At 36.1% G+C, this 22,281-nt stretch overlaps 1 protein-coding gene across 1 annotated transcript in view; it reads right to left on the reverse strand.

The window, feature by feature from the left end:
* Nucleotides 1-2,526: 2,526 nt before the first annotated feature.
* The window catches only part of sema3c (sema domain, immunoglobulin domain (Ig), short basic domain, secreted, (semaphorin) 3C), a 64,927-nt gene continuing 45,172 nt past the window's right edge, over nt 2,527-22,281 (reverse strand). The window contains exons 7-18 of the mRNA XM_077234115.1: nt 20,185-20,304; nt 19,519-19,661; nt 16,838-16,952; nt 15,577-15,646; nt 13,615-13,759; nt 12,556-12,778; nt 10,627-10,715; nt 7,843-7,884; nt 7,496-7,653; nt 6,139-6,206; nt 4,045-4,175; nt 2,527-2,968 (exon numbers count right to left, since the gene is read on the reverse strand). Coding sequence (XP_077090230.1) covers nt 2,567-2,968; nt 4,045-4,175; nt 6,139-6,206; nt 7,496-7,653; nt 7,843-7,884; nt 10,627-10,715; nt 12,556-12,778; nt 13,615-13,759; nt 15,577-15,646; nt 16,838-16,952; nt 19,519-19,661; nt 20,185-20,304 — 1,706 coding nt within the window. The 3' untranslated portion in view covers nt 2,527-2,566. The remainder of the gene's footprint in view (nt 2,969-4,044; nt 4,176-6,138; nt 6,207-7,495; nt 7,654-7,842; nt 7,885-10,626; nt 10,716-12,555; nt 12,779-13,614; nt 13,760-15,576; nt 15,647-16,837; nt 16,953-19,518; nt 19,662-20,184; nt 20,305-22,281) is intronic.

Below are 22,281 nucleotides of genomic sequence, written 5' to 3' on the forward strand. Positions count from 1 at the left end.
ACACAAATCAAGACATTTAATAAAATAAAATTATCATTAACATTCACAGGGAATACAGCATATTTTCTATAGTATAATATTAAAACGTAATTATAGCGTTACTCCAAATGCCATTTATAGAGGGCACAAAATGCCACAGCAAAAAACGAAAAACATGAAACTTCTGCGAAATGCAGATTAAGTCAAAACCATCTCAAGTTTGGCATAAAAATTAAATTCCAGAGAAAAATAAAATTATAAATGTGAATGAAATGCATCTAATAGCAATACAGAAATCTATTGCAAGTTTCTCGTTTTTAGCGCTGAGCTTTTAAACTATTTACAGACATTCAAAATACAAAAACAAAATATAAGTTACACAGACATCTATCCAAAATTGTAAGCTGTACAATGCTATACATCCTCTAAAATGAGAGACAGTCACTGTTCACAATGAGCAAACCAGAATTCATTAACATATCATTCATTACTAACATCATCAAACATGTGTCTAACAACATGCATTATCACATGCCTCATTGGGCCTATCCTTGCGTGATTTAAACACTATGGTATTACTGGGGCTTGAAAAAAATCTGCTTTAAGGAATATTCACACCAAGCATAACTATCAAGATAACTACTGTAGAATAACTATTAGTGTCCACACCAACAGACAGTAACGTTCTGTTTTGTCGTCTGCAGCTTTAAATGTTTGATCTCTTTAAAGCAGGATGGATTCTGATTGGCTGTCAATGTTTTAATCATCAACTTAAATTACAACTATATCTTTATGGCTTTAATTAGTTATTGTCCTTGGTGTAAACAGGCCTTTAACTGATTTCCTGTGGTTAAGTATACCATAAAAGAGGAAAACGTGCACATACACTCACATTTTAAACCAATAGTTCACCCAAAGTCTTAATTTACTCTTATGTCATTCTTTCTTTCAGGAAAGACAAAAGGAGGTATTTTGAAGAATGTTCACACTGCTCTTTTCCATGCAATGAAAGCATGACCAGTGACTGTCAAGCTCCTTAAAGTCCTGCTTGTTTGGAAGGTCACGAGGGTGAGTAAATGATGATGAAACTGTCGGGGGGTTAAACTATCCATAAGGAAGCAGTTATGTATTTGGATTATTGATGTTTCTCAAAGCACACTGGGCAAATACACAACACTCTATACAGTTTTATGGGCTCAGAGAGCCACCTGTCTGGTACAGTTTGAAATGTCTCCAAACCATCTTCTCTTCCCTTATGAACATCTGTGGTGCAGCTGGGCTGATGTACTTTGGTCAGTGCGTCCAAGAAGAATTCTCATGATCCAATCGGTCACAATAAACAATTCATTTGCTAGAAAACAAGCTTCTACTTTACTTGAGATGAGTAAGTACTTGAGAAAGTGCCAAGAATATGTGGTATGTACCAAGAAATTAAAATTAATTGTGTGACCTTTAGTCCATTTCTGTTAGCTTTGAGGCTAATGCTAATGTTATTCTAAAGGTTAAAACTGCTTTCATATTCTCATGAAATTATGTTGCTTCTAATCCATCTATTTCAGCTTAGAAGCTAATGTTTCTGTGCTTCTAAATGTCGACAACTTTTAGCAGCTATATGTACCTAGAAATCCAAATTGAAATGTTGTGGCTTTTAGTCAGTTTCTGTTGGCTTAGAGACTAATGCTAGTGCTAGTTTACACAAAATAAAAATACTCTCATGATCCAAATCTGATAAAAAATGTTATTCGATATGTAGTACAAGAAACCAAAACTGAAAATGTTGTTCGATTTAGTCCTTGTCTGTTAGCTTTGAGGCAAATGCTAACCCTAGTGTTCTCCTCAAATTTGACTACATAAACCTTTAACACATATGCACATTTAAAATGTACAGTCTTTCTCTTTAGGTAAACAAACCAAAGATGTTGATGACTCATCTTGCACTCAGGAGCATATTTTGTCCAATCAAATGCTCTTTAGAATGAGAATGTCCCTTTAGTTTGTACCACCTGCCTTTGGCTAGCATTAGCAAAAAGTAAATAACGGTTCATTGCTATGACGTAAACTAAAGACTATTGGCTATTAAAAAGGATGAGCCGTTAGATATGTTCCACCCCAACTTCCTGTATCAAAAGAAAATACATCAACACAAGAACATAATGTGCTTGTCAAACCATTTTGCTGGGTCTTAAATGACTTTGCGTTACTTTGTGGTTTGTTCTGCACTACTGTATGACATATGGCATCTTGCATTATGTAGCATAAAAGACAGATTAGCATGTGTGTGTGTATGAGGATTCATCATAGTCTTCTGCTCCGGCCGTTCCTCATATATATATATATATATATATATATATATATATATATATATTTATATATATATTTATATTTATTTATATATTTATATATATATATATATATAAATAAAAGACTGGTGGACAGGAAGAGCTTGAAGAAAAAAAAACAGTTGAGGTTCATATCGGAGGATTCTTCTCCTACATTCTCCTCCTTTATTTTCCACTTGAGTTCTCTCCTGATGCATGTCTTTATTCCTTTTCATCATCTCAACATCTCCTTCCACTATGTTCCACCTCTATTCCTCTAGTAAGTGGTTCCGGCGGTTCCTGCTCTTCCTGTGGTCCAGCAGGGGTTTGAGTTTGCCCAGATCGCCTCTCATGGGGCTCTGTATGTTCTGCAGACTCTGCATCTGCTTGCGTTCCTTGCAGTATTGGTGCATGGCCAGCGTCTCAGCCGGGCTGAAGGCCGACACCAGGGCTTTAGGGTGCAGTGCGGCTGCCCAGCTCCAGGGCGACTGCTGTTTATTGCTCAGGGCGCTGACCAGAGCCTCGCTCAGAACCTGGAGACGGATCTTAGCCAGAGTGCGCTTGAAGCCATTCTCTGTTGCCAGACAGTAGTACAGGCCCTGGTCTGAAGAATGCACCGAACGGATGAGCAAACCGTGATTGGTGGACACCACACGATCGCTCAGCTTCACCTGCGCACAAAGAAAAGAATGACTGGTTAATGCATGGTTTTTAAATGCTTAGCAAATACTAAAGTACTTTAAAAAATAATAAAAAAATAATACATTGATTCTCAAAATGTATAAAATATCTGCTTATATACTATTTTGCTTGTACATGCAACATGTTTTTCTGTAATTTCCGATGCTTTTATAGTAATATAATTAAAAAACGAATATTACATTAAAATATTATAATAATGTTTTATTTAATTATTTAATAAATTTTATATAATTTTATATAAAACATTAATTGTATAATTTATTTTATTTATATAAAATGTATTTTTATGAGTTATATTCATTCACAGTTAATATTAATTTATTCATATTGTAATAGCATTATTTTTAATATATTCATTATATGATGACATTATTTTAAGTTATTCAAAATAATGCTATTATAATATAATTAACAAATTGATATTATAATAAAATATTATAATAATGTGTGAATTGTAATTAATTATTTTATGCAATATTTTTTTATTAATACATTTGATTATTTTATATAAGTAATAATAATTTATTTTATAATATAATGATATAATATTCATATATATCATATAATTATGTATATCTTATATAAAACAATTTTATAAAATGTATAAATATATTACAATATTTATACAATTTTAATAATGATATTCATTTGTTCACTATATTATAATACTACTTTTATATGTATTATTTATTATTACATTATTCTAAATTAAGTAAAAAATATACTATTTGTATTTTCTAATGGGAATAAAGTGAAAATTGTCCAATATTTTCTAAAATGTAAATTGTTTTGTGTGTCTTCATTCTTTATTGTAAGGATGTCAGATGTGTTTGTAAGAAAAATTAGTTTTGAGCATCCCTGTGCGTCCTTTTATTTTCTTATTCTCCAAGCACAAAGGAAGCATTAAAAGTTTAAGAGGAATCAGTCTAATGGGGCTGTTTGATGATTACAAACACATGATGATATTTCATTGAATGCACTGGAGCGGTGTACTGTATGTCGCCTGTTGAGGATCAGTGTTTAATGTTGGACAGGGTTGTCTGACCTCTTTCCTGCGATCGTTGTCTCTCTGAATGAGCCATTTAACCAAGGCCTGAGGAGATTTGGGCTGACACTCCAAGAAGGTGGTGTTGTTTTTGACTCCATACTGAGTCATCTCCACTGCATTCCTGTAGGCTGAAACCAGACATCAAGTGTTAGCCAATTCTCTCACATGCTTAGTGAATATATTGTAATTGTACTGCTGTTATTCAGCAGACACGCTAACAGCTGCAGATCATAATGGGGTCCGAGTTCACTTAGGATGCAGTGAAATATGCTCTGAAGAGTAGTGGGCCAGATTAGCGTATAATTGGATAAGTGACCCTGTACACTGGCCAATGATATCATACATTCAACATCTGTGTTGACATTATGCTACTTTTGTTTTGTGCACACAGCTGGGATACCGCTTTCACTCTTCGTTAAGACTGATATTTAATAATTCTGATGCATCAAAGTGTTGAACTGAGTCATTTGGATCACTGACAGCATCAGTGCCAATTGTATTCAAATTAGCAGGTGTTCTGAATCTGGTCCCATGACAGATTATTTCACAAGGACAGAGAGACTGAGACAAACAGAGAGAGAAAGAAGGAAACAACGGTGGTGGAAGAAGAGAGAAGGACATGTGTGAGGAATTTGCACAAATTAAGCACTGAAAGTATGCACTTCATTGGGAAATTACATGTAGTATGTACATGTTACAGTTAGTATTGGAAGCAATAGTATTGGACATGCTAGTATTGGAATACTACGTCAACACATCACAAAATGACTTTGTTGCATGAGCATGTTAGCATTAGCATTGGCTGCGTTCACGTCCGAATTAGCATAATTACAAGATGACAACTTGGAGATTCTACTCTGAGCAGTTCAAAATGATTAGTTTCTATGGCAACATTCATAACGCCAAAATGGATCCATTTGTGGCTGTAGTTGATGAGCAAAATACTTAGTCACTAGATTGATTCACCCCTATATGCTCTTGCAAAATGTTTAATTTTGTGTCCTAACCAGACGAGATTTAGTTTCTAGCAATAAGCAATTCGTACTCGCATTCAGAGGCAAAAATGCAGCACAATGTGGCACAATCACAGCCAATCTGAACATACATGTGTGTAGTACAATTTTAACATTGTTCAGCGAATTTTCTGTGACAGGTTCTGCAAAATCCACGCAATCTGGAATTTTGCGTTTCAGATTTCGCAACAGGTTGGCCACAGATTCACCGCATTGACTAACCGAAACACAATTGACAATAAAATAGACCTTTTTCTGCAAGCTAAATTTTGCTAATATGACCAGCACCCCAACTGTTAAAACCACTGCCAGATGATGTTGAAGTTTCATGAGTTTTCAACTAGTAATTACAAGTTTAACCAAATAAAGTTGCATTCACGAAAAAAAGCTGTGTCAGAAATAGTCACAATTTTGAAATATAGAGATATAGTCACATTTACAGGAAAAAGTTGCAATTACATAAAACAAACTCACAATAGCTATGTTTCAATCGATCTATTTCTATGCGAATTTTGGGATATCATATAAAAAAATCTTGATAGAAACGGCGATATGCGCATAAATTCAAAAAATTTGCATAAAAAACGTATGCGCTCAATTGAGGCGGATATTTTTTATTTTTATGTAAGAAGACATGCGCATTCACAAACACCAGGCATCCGAATGTAAGATAACTTCACAGTGTTATTACGTTTCGTCTTCGAGCTCTGAGACGCAAGTCATTTATGATGGAGGATAGAGGAGCCACAGTTGCTTCCCCGATTGCAGTACCCTCCATTTTTATTACAGATATATTTTGCACCAATTACTCAGGAAGTAACCTTTTTGTTCTCTTGAACACATGCTGGAAACAACGCTTTATTCGCAAATGTTTTAATGAGATATTCCGGTTTTGCGCATAAAATAAATGTGCACCTTTCGATGGAAACATAGCTAATTACTTTTTAAGATAAAAACTTTTAAATAAAAAAAACTGTTGTCATGAAACTGCTTACTGAGACTCTAAATTCTCATCTCAGCACATAACTTTGTGACATTATTTGCTTAGCCCAAGTGTTGACATGCAGGTAGTTATTACCTTTCAGATTGAACCCTCTGCACTGAGTCAGTGGATTCCCATGCATAATATCCTGCCTTCTGCTTCTCCTGGAATAACATTTACACAGGATTAATCCAACATATTTTCATATATGCATTCTTTCCTTTCACTCTTACATTCTCTCACTTTATGTCAACATCTCTGTCTGAATGTTTGCACACTTTTCACTTTAAAAAACACACTCCTTGTCATGAAAGTCAAATACATTTTAGCTTAATTTCTAACAATTAACATGATTCCGCTGTCACAAGTGCAGTGGAGTGAAATGTCTGTCTTTTCCACTTCATAACTTCGGGAAGGATGTTTTGATGGGTGTTCCTTCCATCAATATTTTCCCAACTCAACACATCTGACTTCAAGAGAAACTGTTTGGCTAAAGTATCAGATTAGTTTTTAACATGTCCCATTCTGAAACAATCCACAATGTAAATACTAGTGAATATGCAATATGTGGGCTGTTCTGTTTGACTGACTGGCTGTATGCGTGGGGTCCGAATGCCAAACACTGGAAGGGTTTCTGAAGTGTTGCCTCACTATTGCCAAAGTGTCATGAGTGTTTTTACTGTGTTGCTATGTGCTAGGGTGGTACAAGGTGGTCACTTACCGTCCCAAGTGAAAAATGCCCAACCTCAAATCTCTCTACTGTCGATCTCTAGTCCGTAGATATGTCTCATGCTTTTTTTTAAAATGTTTTATCGTCTGTCAGGGAAAAATCTTAAGCCAGAACTCTTTAAAATATAATAATGTCTAAATTAATTTTAATATGTTGGGTTAGGATTTTGCTCAAATCCCACAAATAATCTTCGGCCCAGACTGTGTGTCTCTGCATTACAACCAAATGAAACCAAAACTGTCCTCAACATTTATTTCTGCTCCACTGCTGCTGCAATTTGTGCCACCATGAGTGTTAGTTAGTTAGTGTGTGTGTGTGTGTGTGTGTGTGTGTGTGTGTGTGTGTGTGTGTGTGTGTGTGTGTCCTGGTAAACCCTACATTATGGGGACAAAATGTCCCCATAAGGATGGCAATATCTGAAATCCTTGTTCGTGTGGGGACATTTTTTGGTCCCCATGAGGAAAACAGCTTATAAATCATACTAAGTGATGTTTTTTGAAAATGTAAAAATGCAGAAAGTTTTCTGTGATGGGTAGGTTTAGGGGTAGGGTTAGTGTAAGGGAATAGAATATACAGTTTGTACAGTATAAAAATCATTATGTCTATGGAAAGTCCCAGTAAAACATGGAAACACTACGTACGTGTGTGTGTGTGTGTGTGTGTGTGTGTGTGTGTGTGTGTGTGTGTGTGTGTGTGTGTGTGTGTGTGTGTGTGTGTGTGTACCTCTTGCCAGTGGGGTAGAATCGAGAACAGCTGAGGCCATCCCAGGCGCAGTACGGGTCCCGCGCTAAACAGCAGTCCGCACAGGCAGAGCCGTATGCGTCGCAGCGGTGCAAAGACACCTGGGACACTCCGTGCTCAGAGCTAACATACAGCTGTTGCTGTAACGCAAACAAGCCACATATCACAAAAGCTGTTCATTTAACCCACAAGACTGGTGACACCATAATTACCCGGAATTAAAGCAACCATTTCCCCCGCCACAATTTATTGCCACCCCCACTTACTATATGTAGCTAGCGCTTAGTCAGAAAATGCAGCTAGAAAGAAGAGCTACTAAATAAGTTTACCTTCTTAGGAGAGATTCTTAGGTTGGTGATAGGAGACTGCTTCTGAAAATCAGAAAAGGAATAGTGTCATTGAATTTAGGAGATTTTTTGTCAGGATATTCATTTATAAAAAAAAAACACACACATTAGAAATACAATTTATGCATACAATACCTATTATTCCTATGAATATATATATATACATGTTTCTATATTACAAATTTCTACATTTCTGTGGACAAAAATTTCAAGATGTTACTGTCCTGAGCACATAAGAGATTAGAGAAGAGATAAGGGAAGCACATAAGACAAAAAAGATTCATTGAAAGGCTCAAATTCTTCTTCTTTAAAAAGAAGCTAGCATTGGGGTTTATTTTATTTTATTTTGAACAGACAGTAGTGCAAAATACAGTTTGTTCCACCTATAGCGGCAATTAATCCCCTCTGACGTAGTTGTACTTTTGCATGTTTGACTGAATTGTTTGCTTGTCTTTTATTTCTTATAGCTTCTTATATTTTATATACTTTTATATTGGATATTGATCATTAAAACTGATCACTTCTTATATGACCATCATGGTCCACCACCATATCAATCCCCACCGTGATCGCCAAGTGCAACATGTGTTGTGAAATACACATACAAGGTCTAAACATGCGACAAACTGATAATCAGTAGGCTACAGAATATCTCATTGTTATTATATATCCAAAAGAGAACTGTTTTGATCAACTCCCAAAAGTTAGAAGTTAAGTGCACTGAAATGCCATTCTAATTATTAGTAAAAGTAATACCTTTTCAAGAAGCCTATTGCCTATTTCATGAAATATTGATTTGGTTTATTTTTAGATTTCATAAGACCTGGAGGTAAGACCCAACCCTCTCATATACTGTATAAACAGAAACCAATTTTCCATTTTAGTCTATGGTAGTCAGTGTCAAATCAACACAATCTTTAATGTGATTAAGGAGCATACTATGAAAAACCATACTACCACCTGGGGTGGCAAAGGGGTGGCATGAGGTTTCAGGAGGGGGGCCATGGACATTATTTATAATTTAAAATGCTATGGTTTTCATTGAATGTGTTTTGTTCTCTACACTACATTACACGGAGTGGGAGTCAAATCAGAGATGTAGCTGGGTTTTTGGGTGGTGAGGGTCTTTGTGAATTGTGGACCCTTTCTCTGTGTAATCACTATCAACAGTCTGTGTAGTCTATAATTAAATTGTACTTTGTGAAAAAGCAATTCTTGGGGGTTTGCACCCCAGGAGATTTTTAAAAAAAAAGACCCCTCAAATGATGTCTTCTAGTGAGTTTTGAGGAAATATGAACAGATTTAGTCATAGGACACACACACACACACACACACACACACACAGTTCGATCGCGCCTGCGCCTCTCTCTCTCTCTCTCTCTCTCTCTCTCACACACACACACACACACACACACACACACACACACACAGTTCGATCGCGCCCACGCCTCTAATAAACTAACAATGTTGTTTGTAGATCCGCCCCTGATTTTACCACAATGTAAAGCTTGATTTAAATTGAGAATTATCTTGCTACCTAACCTTGCTAACTAACCTTGGTAACTAAGGTCCACTTAACTAGCCTCAATGGGTAAGTAGCAGTTAAGTAGCCGGTAATTCAATGTATGAAGACGTGACATGAGCAATGAAAGAACAAAACACGTTAATAAATGAAGGTTGTAAAATCAACAAGCTAGACGTCAGCTAGCAACTTACATTTATCCATGCACGTCAGCAGCAAACCGTTCTCTATCTCCCACGGTCTATCTCCTCTATCTTCTAGCCACGGTGATTAAATATGGTACGGTCCACAATAGGGGTGTCTGAAATCGCTTTACATTAAAATGTTCCTACAGTGAAAATAGTAGTTGACTTGTAGCCTATTGTAACTCTAATTATATTTTTTCACAATATCAGAAAAATTATCTGACCCCCCCAAAACTGATATTTCTGTCCCTTTGGGAGGTACTGGGTCTTCATTGGGGGGTATAGTACCCCCTGTAATTCGAACTATGAACATAATCAGAGTACATATGCACATATTCACTGAACCACTTATTAATGCAGCCTTTGAATTGGGACACAGCTCTTGTTTTGGACTGGCTCTTGTTTCCTGTTGTGGCAGTTAGCAAACTGCATTGCATTACCTCGTGCCGCCTTCTGAATAAAAATGTCTAAATGCATCTTATTGATCTTAATGTGAACAACTCATCCATGCATGTTTTATTAAATAAGAATAAGTTTTAAATTAAATATCATAATTTTGCCAGACTTCTATCTTTTAGTCTGCTTAAACTGCTTAAATTACATTTCTAAGAACTGTTCATATGTGTTTTAAACTAGACTTTTAAAAATCGTTTGCTTATCATTAAAAAAGGACATCCTTTGCCTATTTGTCATTGATCCAACAATGAACATCACAGCGTTGAGTTTGTATGTGCAAGTGCAAATATGTGAGCGTGTGTTGAGATGCCAAATTAAACAGTCCACTCAGCTACGCGTGTGTGGCATTTCATGGTCCATAAATTGATGATCATGATGCCTAAACCTATTTTGACGATTTCAAGCCGTCAAAGCAGATCATAAGAAACCTCACAATGTAACCTTTTCCTCACCTCAAGCACAGCCTCTGTTCCAGATAAAAATGTGCCTTCGCTTAGATCAACATTGAGTTCTAATAAAAAAAACTTTGTGGCACTGCCAGCTCTGCTCATGCAGTCTGCCCTCTAGAGACTTTGATGTGTGACGTGTGGCGAGCACTCAGACCTTAAACACTTCCAGCTCCTCCAGGATTAGATCCTCATCCAGAGAGCCGTTTGACGGTAGAACCACAACCTTCTGTACCGTGCCTTTATCTGTAAGTGGAATGTCAGAACATCAGAAGAGTATTGTACAGTCAGGGAAGCAAAAACAACCTCGGGAATTTAGTCTGAACTGCGTATGAACTCTCCATTGTTCATGGATTTTCTCTTTGAAAGCTTTTGCGTGTATCTGGGTTGGGTTTTTGATGATGTTGAGCATCTGTTCTGAGAAACAGATCTGCATACTAGACTTCAGAAGAAAATGTGAGTGGTTTGCCAAGGTGTTCTGGGTGGTTTCTGGGTGAATTGGTTCAAGTCAAAAGAGGCCACTCTCTGGTCTCTAAATATGGCCCTTCAATGTAAAGGGTTTTTGCCATCTGTCTGGTGGAAATGATTTATTGGATCTCTTCAGCTGTAGAAATGTTTTAAGAGATGAGTTTGCTGTCTCTAGCTGCTAATGACATTAAGTCTGTGAGATCATCATAGGTGCGTATATTTCGCTGAAGACATTCAGAGGGAGGTTTGATGGGGAATTTAGCTCAAACTCTGGAAATTCCCATTTTAAATGGCCAACATTTCAAGACGAAACCCTGCCAAGGAGCAGCCAGGCCGCTCCTGGCTTCCCATCAGGAATTTTGATAGGCAAATACAAACAGCTGTGATTTTGAAGTCTCTCCAAATGTCCCTATCCCCGTTCCCTAGTAACCGCAGAGCCTGTCTGCTGTCGTGTTTCTGATTCTGTTCTCAGATAAACACACACTCACACTCTCTTTCATTCTTGCATACCCATCCCAAAGGTTAATATTATGTATTGGTCCTGTGATACAGCAGGACTCCGAATATCCTCCACTTAATATTGAATGGATAGCAAACGATATGTTTATGGTTAAATTATTAGGTTTTAAGGTTTGTGTAGACTCGTTGCCCCCTGGTGGTAGTTAGTGGTACACACATTCATGCCTGAACAATGTCTGAACAATGTTTTAACCAAATTTAATTGTAATTTAATCTTTATTTTTATAAACAGAAACTGGAAATAAATGGAAACAATAGTTAATAGAAAAACCAAACTCCTATAAGTTTGCTGAGGCCATCTAGGTAGGTCCTGGCTCCCTGGTTGAGAGCAACTGCTATACATTTCTAGTATGGAAAATTGTGGGAATATATAGGGAGAATGGGATTGATGACATGTTGCAGGCCAGATTCAAACCTGCATTACCCACATGAGCATGTATATCTGTGTGCTACAGTAACTGCTTGAAAAATAGATGATAGTATTATAAGACTACATCTACTGTATATAACATTTTATTAGGGCTGTCCTTTTAACACGTTAATTTGGCCTGACTAATTATGGGAAAAAAAATGCATTCAAAATATTAACGCCTTTAATGCACTACGACCCTGGCCCAGACCTGTACATCATCTTACATTGCATACAGTTTAGTTAGAAACATGATGCAGGGCAAGGACTGGCTGCGTGATGAAGCTTATTAAAATGCAGTTAAAATGCCTCTAAAGTTCAAGATATGAGAAATGTCTTATGTAATGTTTTTTGTGGTAACAGTAACACCCTCCAATAAGGGTTCATTGGTCAACATTGGTTAACATGAACTAATAATGAACTGCACTTCTACAGCATTTATTAATATTTGTTAATGTTAATTTCAACATTTCAAATGTGTTCTTTTTCCATAATTTATTAAAGTACAGTATAATTTTAAAGTATAGTATGAAGTATAATTTTACTGACAAATCACTACTTCAAGTAAAACATCAGTCAGTAAAAGATTTTACAACTTTTCTATCTTTGTCAGTTTAGTTGGGAAAAGTTAAGTGTGCTAGCTCCTTCCACGAATATGATCTTGAGATGTGTGGTGCTGTGGGGGTTTACCTGTGCCCAGGAATAGAACCTGGTAGTGTCCGTCTGCAGCGGTGACCTGGTCCACGGCTATAGAGGTGTATTTGTAATCGGCATGCGTCCGCACAACCAGAGGTTTCCTGCCGACCGGGTAAATGGGGTTAAACATGACGGGGTGATTCCTCGCGAACGTCACCACATCATCTGGAAACTCTTTAGTACTCTGGATGTGAGGGGTGAATGCGCCACCAGGACACTGACAGGGAAAGGATAAAAATGAGAACATTAGGTGATCATGCTGAAGCTTAAAACTCCTTTATTCAGTGAAGCTTTGTCACTTTAATTGCGTCTTTTCATCAAACAGACTCAAACTAATGTGAGTGAGTCTTCGTCTACATGCACGTAATGTTACAAAATTCCAAAGTACTATTAATTTAAGGTTTTAAGTGGGATGGGGGGGGGGGGACCTTTGTGTTCCTTTAACATTACAGTGGACACAGACATTACAAGTTTATATAATCTTTACAATATTTTGTTTAGCCTATATAATATATGTGTACATGTAGGATATATATATATATATATATATATATACACACACACACACACACATATACAATGGCTGCACGATATTGGAAAAAGATTTTCTGCTATATATATTGCGATATGAAAACAATTTCACCAGATGACTTGAATAGCTCTATTTGAAAAGAATTAATCATGCGCACATCGCTATATCGATGCTAAAACAATACATTGTGCAGCCCTAAAATATAATATATATACAACACATGTATTTTATATGAACAAAGACTTTTGTTAGATGCATTTAATTGCAATTAATCGATTTGACAGCACAAGATATATAGAAAACAAGATATTGATTATTATTATTTCTTACCCATAATTATTTGCCTTTTTAACTAAACTGTATAAGCTCAACTGAAAATAAGATGTTGATTATTATTATTTCTCACCCATAATTATTGGCCTTTTTTTTAAAACTGTGTAAAACACAAACATTGACTCTGTTTAATGATGTTATAAACAGAGTGACTGTACCAAGGCAGGACATTAATGTGTGTGACTCACAGTTCCCGGTCGTGGGTAAGGGATCCTGCCCTGGAAAGCCACCCACTGGAAGTTGGGCCCTTCCCTGTGTGCAAACGGTCCGTTGAAGACCGTCAGGATGTCGGCCATGTTGTAAACACAGACAGCAGAACCTCTGAATACAGAGCTGGAGGGAATAACACAAAACGCACACATATTTAACATGGAAGGAAGTCAGACAGTAAAAAGACTTTCTTGCACATCCTTTCTGACTGTTTGGATGGAAAGGATGATGTAATATGGTTACACTGGAGACTCAGTCCGCAGAGAGATAAAAATGCCGCATAAAGGAAAGGGGACACCATTTTGGTTACACTCTGGGATGAATTACAGACAGCAAGACAGAGTTTCTTTGTTTGAACGCAAAACAAAGGGAAAGAGACGACATATAATGATAAATAACAAAGCAGGGCATATGGACAAAGAAGCCGTTGCTGTCTGGATTGCCCTCATTAGGAAAACCACACCAGCTGAACGTGGTTGGAGATTGAGCCACGATTCGGAAACCTTGACCAAAATCTCACCTCACATTCAACCGCTGCTCGCGTACAAACATGCAACTGCTGACACAAGTAAACATAGAAACCCATTGGAACAAATGAAATGAACCACAGGAAATATCACAAATGAGATTTCATATCTGACCTGAAGTTAACTGTTTTCTCCTAAACAATGAGATAACAAATGGAGACTTTTGCTCCATTGGCCTCTCGGATCTTTCTCTAAAGAAAAAAAAAACCCTCAGTAATCTCATTTGCTTCTTCACTAGAGCTTCAGAAGAGATCGCAAAAATATCTCAAACTCTGCTGTACCTCATATGTCTCATACAGTATTCAAAAATGAAATGATCGGTGATATGCTCGATGGCTTTTTTTTTTAATTGCCCCCCGGAATCGATTTTCATGGGCACTTTTGACCTTTTAATAGGGACATTTCTTTTTTTTTCTTTTTTTTAATTAAATTGCAGAATGTAGTATTTACAATATATACAAACACTTACAAATAATAGAATATAGTGAAAAAATATCGTATGTTATCAAATAAATGCAATTATATTGTATGTACTATATTAAAAGTATGAAATATTTATAAATATTATAAATATATTTGACATATATATATTAATGTAATTCAATGTAATAAATAGATTAAAAAATATAATAGAATATACAAATATACCCAAACATGGAATATAGAGAAATAAAATAAAATATATGTAATGTTAGTATATATGTTTATAAACTCATACTATTATTTTTAATTAAATATAATAATTAATTGTAGAATAATAGAATAGAATATTGTATATAGGAAGAATTGAATATAATGAAATAATATATGTAATATAAAATAATAAAATATTTATAAACTTAAAATATTGGTTTAAATTATTATTAATTAAATTATTATAATTAAACCTAAAAGCCTAATTACATTTAGTAATAAATAATTAAAGAGGGGGGAACTCAATGTAATGGTTAATGTCTGTCACTGGTAACTAGCTATATTCCAAATTTGTCACCAATTGTCTAATTTGTCTAAGTATTCTGTATCATTTCTGAGAGGTTACACTCCTTTACACAAAACACCAATAGAGACATTTAAACTGGCTGAGTGACATCACACTTGTCTATCCCTCTTCCTGTGTGGCAGACCAGATTTAAATCATTCAGCGAGACCTCCTCATCATAATGTTAAATTCATCACAGTAAAAAAGCTATTGGATGACCCCCTGAACTAACATTAGATGCATGTTTGTAAAGAAGTGACCTTTCGCTCCCCTTAGGTGTGATCACATGTTCAGAGTGCGATCACATCCCAGAAACCCCGTCATCTCTTCAGCTCCAACCCCGCCTGACCTATATTTGGCAAATACACACATAAAACATGCGCATGCATATATACACACATTAGTGGCAAGCTCAATATTGCTATTGGCTTTACCTTGTAGAGGTGAAGACTCCAAAGATGAGGAGGCCCTTTGGGTGGTCCGTCTCCAATAAAAACACATTCTCTGGAAGAAAAGAGACAAGCACTCACTCAATGGCTGAACATCTGTCCCACAACATTGTTACACGGTTCTAGTGCAGCCTGACAAGAATAAAACAGGTGAAAGTGTAAATCCATCATGGGCTTTAAACATCCAGTGTAAACTATTTGTGCTGAGTGTTTTATGATCGTAAAAGGATTTTAATGAGGTGAAAAGCTTTACAAATGACCTAGGGCCATTGTTGAATGGTAATACTGACAAACGACTGTTTTATGGTTAATGACCAATTATTATAGGAAGCTGATTAACTAGATTGTGAAATTTTTTGGGGTTTCACAGACAAGGTTTAAGACTAGTCCCAGACTAAAATGCATGTTTGAGTTGTTTTAACTAAAAGCAACTTTTACCGGCATATCCTAAACTAGGTCAGTGCCATTGTTTTGTCTCAAGCATGTAAGTAATATTTTTTTTCTAAGGCAAGTTTATTAAAGCTACTTAAATTTCCTAATTGAACCAAGGTTTAATCCTGGCTTAATCTAAGCCCTGTCTGTGAAACCGGACCTTTATCTAATAAGGGTGCAATGGGGTTAAAGGCCCTCCTTAGTAAAATTTAGATTTTTTTTAGTCCCAAAATCAATCAAACAAATATATTTTTTTATTGAATCTAAATAAAGCAAATTACATAGTGTAAAAATTAACCATAAAAGGTGGCGGTTATGTTCAGGGGTAGGGAAGAGAATATACCGTTTATACAGTATGAAATTTGTCGATACGTATATAACAATTTCTTTGGAAAGGCCACATAAAACATGGAAATACTGTGTGTGTGTGTGTGTGTGTGTGTGTGTGTGTGTGTGTGTGTGTGTGTGTGTGTGTGGTCTCACCAAACTCATCAAAGTGGGTCTCGGTACCGTCTTCCTCTAGTAGCCTACCGAACATACCATCCGAGCCTTCGTGTGCGCGTGCGCGTGTGCGTGTGTGTGTAGTCTCACCAAGCTCATCAAAATGGGTCTCGGTACCGTCTTCCTCTAGTACCGAACATACCATCCGAGCCTTCGTGTGTGTGTGTGTGTGTGTGTGTGTGTGTGTGTGTGTGTGTGTGTGTGTGTGTGTGTGTGTGTGTGTGTGTGTGTGTGTGTGTGTGTGTGTGTGTGTGTGTGTGTGTGTGTGTGTGTGTGTGTGTGTGTGTGTGTGTGTGTGTGTGTGTAGTCTCACCAAGCTCATCAAAGTGGGTCTCGGTACCGTCTTCCTCTAGTACCGAACATACCATCCGAGCCTTCAGAAAAGTGGTCCACTTGTTCACCAGACTTCGCTGACCACCAGTGTCATTCTAAATGCAATTTACAATGACATAAAGTAAATTATAGTAATACATGTATTTATTATAGAGTTAATGATATTAAAGGTATAGCGGAGGATCTTTCCGAATTTTAGAGAAGTCCCGCCCTCTCCAAATTTTTAAAAAATGCACATGCGCAACACTCTATTTGCTCCCGAGAGGTAACGCCTATTAAATTACAAACTAACTCAAAAAAATTCACGCAAGACAAAATGTCAATTGCCCTTCCGTGTTTTATTTACTTATTATACTGATCGATTGAGTGACCGAGGACTCAAGTCATGATATGCAATGGAGAAGTAGCTTGTTGCATTTGTGTAATAAATACTATGGTGAACACATTGTAATTATCGAAAATGAACACACAAGGTTTTAGAATATTTCAGCGTGATACCATTTACCATTTGGTCATAAGGCTACTTTAGACAAATTGAGATGTTTACCGTGTCTACGCGGTGCATGACTTGTGCTAGGGCTAGGGTCGCTAATCATAGCTTACATTAACTTTTACTAGAAGTGATTTTAAATGGATTTCTCCAAATAGCATGACAAACTTTACTTGTCTAGTAGAATCTTCGCGACTTCGGCATCAGTGGGAAGCCCAACCTGTGCTTTTAGCGCACGCCAGCGTGTGAAATATTCACCCAAAATCACTCTGGTCTTGTTTCTATATTCTGCGGCCTTTCTCTTCTTACCATACACTTCGTATACATTTTTTCTCTTTCGACCCTCAGCCATTTTCAAAGGAATGGCTCAAACCGTATCTCATCACACATAATAGACATGAAGTGCGCATCCGCAAAAAGCGAAAACTAGGGACGAGCACATACAACGGCTTTACGTAAACATATCACCAGAATGATTGACACTTAGGTGGACCAATAGCAGAGATGGGAGTAAGTCAAGTCTCAAGTCCCTACCATCAAGCAGAGGTGGAAAGTCCAGGGGTCAGAAAGTAAAAGTCCTGCCATATTTTTATTCCACCCATGAACTCACACAGCAAAAACTTCAGTGTTAAATGAACTTTCCTAAGAGTTCATTTGGCTCCAGACTCAAGAGTGTTAAAGTGTTAAAATGAGTGTTAAATTAACACTCAATAGTGTTAAAGTTAATGAGCTAATTAAGTGATTGATTGAGTGATGATTGACCACTATTGAAGACACCTGATGTTAACAAGCAGAATCACTGAAGGAGAAAATCACAAATTGTAAGCCACCGTTATTGCGATAAGTGTTTGCTTTAGTTGGGCTCTTAAACCTTATACATTCACTTTAAACTTGTTTTTCTGCTGTTATTTTTTTATAACAGTCAAATGAACAAAGAAAAGTGTGATCTGATAGTGTTGGTTGTGTTATGGCATAATCGTGCTGTGATCTGAAAATGAAACTTATTGAGATAGATTGGTTTAACTTACTAGGAACAGTTTTGTGATTCTACAGCATATATGAATATCAGTATGTTTCTTATAATCCAAAATATTTAATAAATATTGTTGTGATCAAAACACTTTCAAATTAAGTTATTTAGAAACACAGAGATCAATAATCAGCCTGTGAATCTCAACAATGGTGACAATAATAAAGCATGTTGCAGTGGCTGCCACCAATCACAACTCATTAATGGCTCCCATTATGCATTGCGATATGAATAAATTATGATCTGAAATTGTCTATGTAATTAACTTTTCCTAATTGAATATTCTGCTCATCACCATTGTTGAGATGCATAGACTGAATCTTGACGTTTGTGCCTAAAAGAAAGATTTTTTTTTTTTAAAACAACTTTTAAGATATACTTTTATATTATATCTAAAATTCTGGATATTTTTGCAGAATCACAGTTATGCTGTAACCAACAACATAAATCAAAAACACAAAGTTCAAATGATGATGAATGATGAACACCATCAGATCACTTTTTTTCTTTGTTGATCTGGCAGTTATAACTCAAATACAGCAGCCAAACAAAATCTAAAGTTAATAATATAAGGGTCAAGAGCCCAACTAAAGCAAACACTTATCGCCATAACGGTGGCTTACAATTTCTGATTTTCTCCTTCAGTGATTCTGCTTGTTAACATCACGTGTCTTCAATAATGGTCAATCATCATTCAATCAATCACTTAGTTATCTCATTAACTTTAACATTATTGAGTGTTAATTTAACACTCATTTTAACACTTTAACACTCTTGATTCTGGAGCCAAATGAACTCTTAGCAAAGTTGATTTAACACTGAAGTTTTTGCTGTGTGAGTTCATGGGTGGAATAAAAATATGGCAGGACTTTTACTTTCTGACCCCTGGACTTTCCACCTCTGCTTGATGGTAGGGACTTGAGACTTGACTTACTCCCATCTCTGACCAATAGTATAGGCTACCCACCCGGAAAAAGAAAATCCTCCGCTATACCTTTAATACATATTTTTTTTTAATTCTGATTGCGCTCTGAAATTAAAAATCTAAATTCCTTTTAAAAAACTGTCCTCCCTGTACATCATTGCGTAACTCACAAACTGACAAGATACTCATGATGCTCAAACACACACAGAGACTTACAGGGCACACTCGAGCCACCATAGTGTGGATATTCTTAGTGTTTCCGCTGCTGTCTGTCAGTCTCTCACGCAGGAAAAAGTAGAGTTTGGCGTCGTTTGGGTCTGAGCCGTCAGGAATCAAGTGGGCATCAATGAACACTGGCTCTAGTCAAAATACAAGCATAACTACAGCTTAAACACTCAATTTGCTCTACATGAACCACAAAAGAGAAATAAGAATATTGCACCCTCTCATTTCTCTCCTAAAAAAATCAAACATATGTGAGTGGTGCTAATGCCTGAGTTTATATGAAATTTAATATAGCTGTTGGTGAACCGAGATACCTGACCAAATATGTGCTTCATTGTGTATATTTGGATAGTATCACACAAAAGATAATGTGACCCCTTGAGAAAACCATTATGCATGTACAATATGTTTTCACTTTCCTGGTGGACTCATTGTAAACAGACTGTCCTGTCTTCAGCCTTTTCCTTTGATGTGGGCAAAGACAGTTTTTGCTGTGTGATTTGTGTATTATTTTACCGAAATGCCATGGAACGTGTAATTTAATGCCAGCTACACATATGTAATTATTTGTAGTTTCAAGTAAACCTTATGAGCAATTTCCTGATTGAACAGGCATAATAATGTAGATGGATGAAATAACATGTAGGGTTTGTATACCGCTCAGCCATTTGGAGTTATGTTGGTCTGTCCTCACTGCGTTTCTTGTAGTCAGACTCCTGAAAATGGCCGCGTCTGTCCCCATGAAGTCGATGTACATGCCAGAGAACAGTTCCTGATCTAACCAGAGACATAAACACAAATGTGTCCCACAGTTGCTTTATACCGATTTTTCATGTTCAGTGAAAGATTTTCGTTTGCGAAAACGTAGTAGTTTAAGATTTTTGGATTCTATATGTTCTTTAAAAGAATAGTTATTGTCCTTGTAGTTTTAATATATTCAGTTCCTCTTAAGAAAAAAAGTATTTTTTTAATTATTGTGGATGACACTTCAATAAAAAATTAATAATACAATTTTCCCCACACTTTATGGACTTAATATTACCTTTAAAGATGTTTATTTATATATATATATATATGTGTGTGTGTGTGTGACCCTGGATCACAAAACCAGTCTTAAGTAGCACGGGTATATTTGTGGGAATAGCCAACAATACATTGTATGGGTCAAAATTATTAATTTTTCTTTTATGCCAAAAATCATTAGGATATCAAGTAAAGATCATGTTCCATGAAGATATTTTGTAAATTTCCTACCGTAAATGTATAAAACATTTATTTTTGTGAGTGAATGCAGCACAATCACGAACATAAATAGACAACTTTAAAGGTGATTTTCTCAATGTTTCACCCTCAGATTCCAGATTTTCAAATAGTTGTATCTCGGCCAAATATTGCCATATCCTAACAAACCACACATCAATTGAAAGCTTATTTATGCAGCTTTCATGTGATGTATAAATCTCAATTTCAAAAAAATGACCCATATTGTCATCCAGGGTCACATATATACAATTAGTGCTGCTGTCAAGTCGATTAACCGCGATTAATCGCATCTAACATAAAAGTTTTAGACATAACAAATGTGTGTATATATACAGTATTATTTTATATATATATATATATATATATAGTGTGTGTGCGCGTGTCTTTGTATATACAGTATATATATATATATATGCATACATAAATGTGTGTTTACATCATACATAAATATAAATATATATATACAAACATGTATTATTTAAAAAAAAAATATGTTAGATGCAATTAAATGTGATGAATCGATTTGTCAGCACTAATATACAGTATATAACAAACATTTAATTGCATGCACATTACCTTTGACAGCCATGTTTAAAACACATTTATTTTGTAAACCTACTGCATATAACTGGTTTCTGTTACTGGCTGAATGGATCTTTCTGTTGAATATGAGACATAGGGATTTATTGTGGCTGTACATTTCTCTGCGGTGTGCTCTACTAATGACTTGCTCAAATCTCCATTCCCCAAAGCTCTCCTTCCTTTCATCAATCCACTACTCTATCACTTCATCACTCCATCTTGCTTGGTCCCGTGGTTGACATGTACAACTAGGGGCCAAGTGTATGATGGAAATTTGCAGACAGACGTCAGACAGAGAAAGCTGTAGGCTGTCATGTCAAGGACCGTCAGTCTTTGATGCCGTCTAGACGGCTAGGAACTGTTCTTTTTAATGGAATAACCACTTAAAACTTTCTCTCATATACAGATGACTTAAAGATAACCAATAGCATATTATACTTAGGCGTGAGGGTGTGATTTCGTAGGAGAGTATATGTGGCACATGCAGTTAAATGGAGAGATTTGTTTCAGGGTTATTATAGTTAAATAAAATTAAAACCATAAAACTTGATGTTAGTTTAACTTGATGAACTAAAATAACTAAAGGTGTGACAATACACAAGGTTGAGTCCGCATGAATGAGATGAGACAATATTTTAAACACTATTTTTAAGAAATCTTCAGTGACGAAATATATGACTGGAAATATAGTCTTTTACTCGACTGAAATACACAAAATGCAAAACAATGCAGGTGCATTTTGAAATGTTTTAACAAACCGTTTTGTAATGAATGTCACTTCAGTGTATGAATGATAAAATACAGTAAAATATAAAACAATATAATGCAAGCATTGTAAAAGGTTTTGCCACAAACTCAACTCCGTACTGCTGATATCGCGAGACTGCTTTTCACGTCAACTATAAATAT

Source organism: Siphateles boraxobius, unplaced genomic scaffold, assembly GCF_051911475.1.
Source record: "Siphateles boraxobius isolate OS27281-9 unplaced genomic scaffold, OSU_SipBor_1 19, whole genome shotgun sequence".
Lineage (NCBI taxonomy): Eukaryota > Metazoa > Chordata > Actinopteri > Cypriniformes > Leuciscidae > Siphateles > Siphateles boraxobius.